The sequence below is a fragment of the Nesoenas mayeri genome (genome assembly GCF_963082525.1).
Source record: "Nesoenas mayeri genome assembly, chromosome: 8".
Lineage (NCBI taxonomy): Eukaryota > Metazoa > Chordata > Aves > Columbiformes > Columbidae > Nesoenas > Nesoenas mayeri.
The window spans coordinates 2,644,416-2,646,500 of NC_137554.1; the positions used below are offsets into that span (position 1 = coordinate 2,644,416).

The window sequence follows — 2,085 nt, forward strand, 5'->3', positions numbered from 1 at the left end:
CCCCTCCGGGATGCAAACCCATCCTATAGCATCTATGTTATCTGAAAGTCTCAAGGAGAAGCACAGAAATGGTGCGACAATCAAAATTCTGTTTGGTTTGTGAAATGAGCTACTTCTGCCCTGGGCTAAACGTGGGCTGCTGAGACCTTAGAAAGCAGTGAGATGTGTAGTGGTCTGAGGTGGATCCCTCTGCTCTCAGCAGTGTCTGGTGGCTTTTCAGGGTAACATGGGAGTGTGATCACCCTCCATCTCAGAAAGGTGCCAGCCCAGGGCAGCTGGAGCAAGACAGAGGGACAGACCAGCTCCCCTCACTCTGCACTAAGCCACAGGCATCCTCTTGCCTTGCAGGACTCGCTCTGTTCTCCTTGAGTGCAGCAGAAATACTGATGTTTTCTGACATCCAAGAACATTCCCCAGGGTGAGAGGGGAGAAGGAGCTGTAAAAAACCCTAAACCTCTCAAAACGCCTTCTGCCACCTCATTTCCTTATCCCTGGGAGTGCCAATGCTAACAGGTATTTCTGGACCAGGAGCAGCTTCATGTGACAAAGCTGAACCCCAGGACTGTCCCCTGCCCCCGTTCCCATGACCCCACTGCTGCAGAGCAGGGCTGACTCCTCAGCAGCCAGCGGGCACAGGCCCTGCTCCTCAGGGCCCCTCCAGCCAGCACCACCCAGGGCTCAGACACGGAGCTGAGGGAAGGTCTGGAAAAGGACAAGGGGGTGTGGAGCAGGGAGGGGGTGTGTGAGAAATGGCTTAGACTTTGCTCAGAGAAATCTCCCAAAAATTCTCAGTCTTTTTCTTCTGTGATAGCCCCCATAGCCAAAATCAGCAATGTCCAACAGCAGCTCCATCACCCAGTTCCTCCTCCTGGCATTCACAGACACACGGGAGCTTCAGCTCTTGCACTTCTGGCTCTTCCTGGGCATCTACCTGGCTGCACTCCTGGACAACGGCATCATCATCACCACCATAGCCTGTGACCAGCACCTCCACACCCCCATGTACTTCTTCCTCCTCAACCTCACCATTGACCTGGGCTACATCTCAACCACTGTCCCCAAGTCCATGGCCAATTCCCTCTGGAACACCAGGGCCATCTCCTACACAGGATGTGCTGCCCAAGTGTTTCTGTTTGTCTTTTTAGCTTCAGCAGAGTATTGGCTCCTCACCATCATGGCCTACGACTGCTACGTTGCCATCTGCAAACCCCTGCATTACGGGACCCTCCTGGGCAGCAGAGCTTGTGTCCACATGGCAGCAGCTGCCTGGGCCACTGGGTTCCTCTATTATCTGCTGCACATGGCCAATACATTTTCACTACCACTCTGCAAGGGCAATGCTGTGGACCAGTTCTTCTGTGAAATCCCCCAGATCCTCAAGCTCTCCTGCTCAGACACCTACCTCAGGGAAGTCTGGGTTCTTGTGATTTCTTTCTCAGTGGCATTTGGCTGTTTTGTGTTCATTGTGCTGTCCTATGTGCAGATCTTCAGGGCCGTGCTGAGGATCCCCTCTGAGCACGGTCGGCACAAAGCCTTTTCCACGTGCCTCCCTCACCTGGCCGTGGTCTCCCTGTTTACCAGCACTATCATATTTTCCCACCTGAAGCCCCTCTCCATCTCCTCTCCATCCCTGGATCTGGTGGTGTCTGTTCTGTACTCAGTGGTGCCTCCAGCAGTGAACCCCCTCATCTACAGTATGAGGAACAAGGAGATCAAGGATTCAGTGTGGCAACTAATGAATGGCTGTTTTCTGAAGCAATAAACTGCCCATAATCTTCTGCATGGCATATGTAATGTAAATAATTTTCTCACTGAGTGGTTGTGCCCGTGTCCACTGGACACCCTAGAGAACCTGCTGCAGGTCAATCGTCATGGACCGGCCTCTCACAACCACCATTTCCAGCACTGGCTTCTCACTTCAGCTTGAAGAAGTTCTTTGTCTCTCCCTGTCAGCACAACTAATGAGTAGGTCAGATGTCCATGTTTGCATTGTGTAGACAAGATGTAAACAAACGCACAAAGTGCTTCTGAGGTGATGAACCCGAGTGAGCAGAAACACCATCAGCTATTCCTTGGGGTTCCATG

The 2,085-nt window shown here is 52.4% G+C and overlaps 1 protein-coding gene across 1 annotated transcript; it reads left to right on the forward strand.

Moving 5' to 3' along the window:
- Positions 1–832: 832 nt before the first annotated feature.
- LOC308042902 (olfactory receptor 14C36-like) lies at positions 833–1,762 on the forward strand (the record flags this gene model as incomplete). Its single annotated transcript, XM_080348669.1, has 1 exon — positions 833–1,762. The coding sequence occupies one exon, from the start codon at positions 833–835 to the stop codon at positions 1,760–1,762; it is 930 nt and encodes a 309-aa protein (XP_080204795.1).
- Positions 1,763–2,085: the final 323 nt, after the last annotated feature.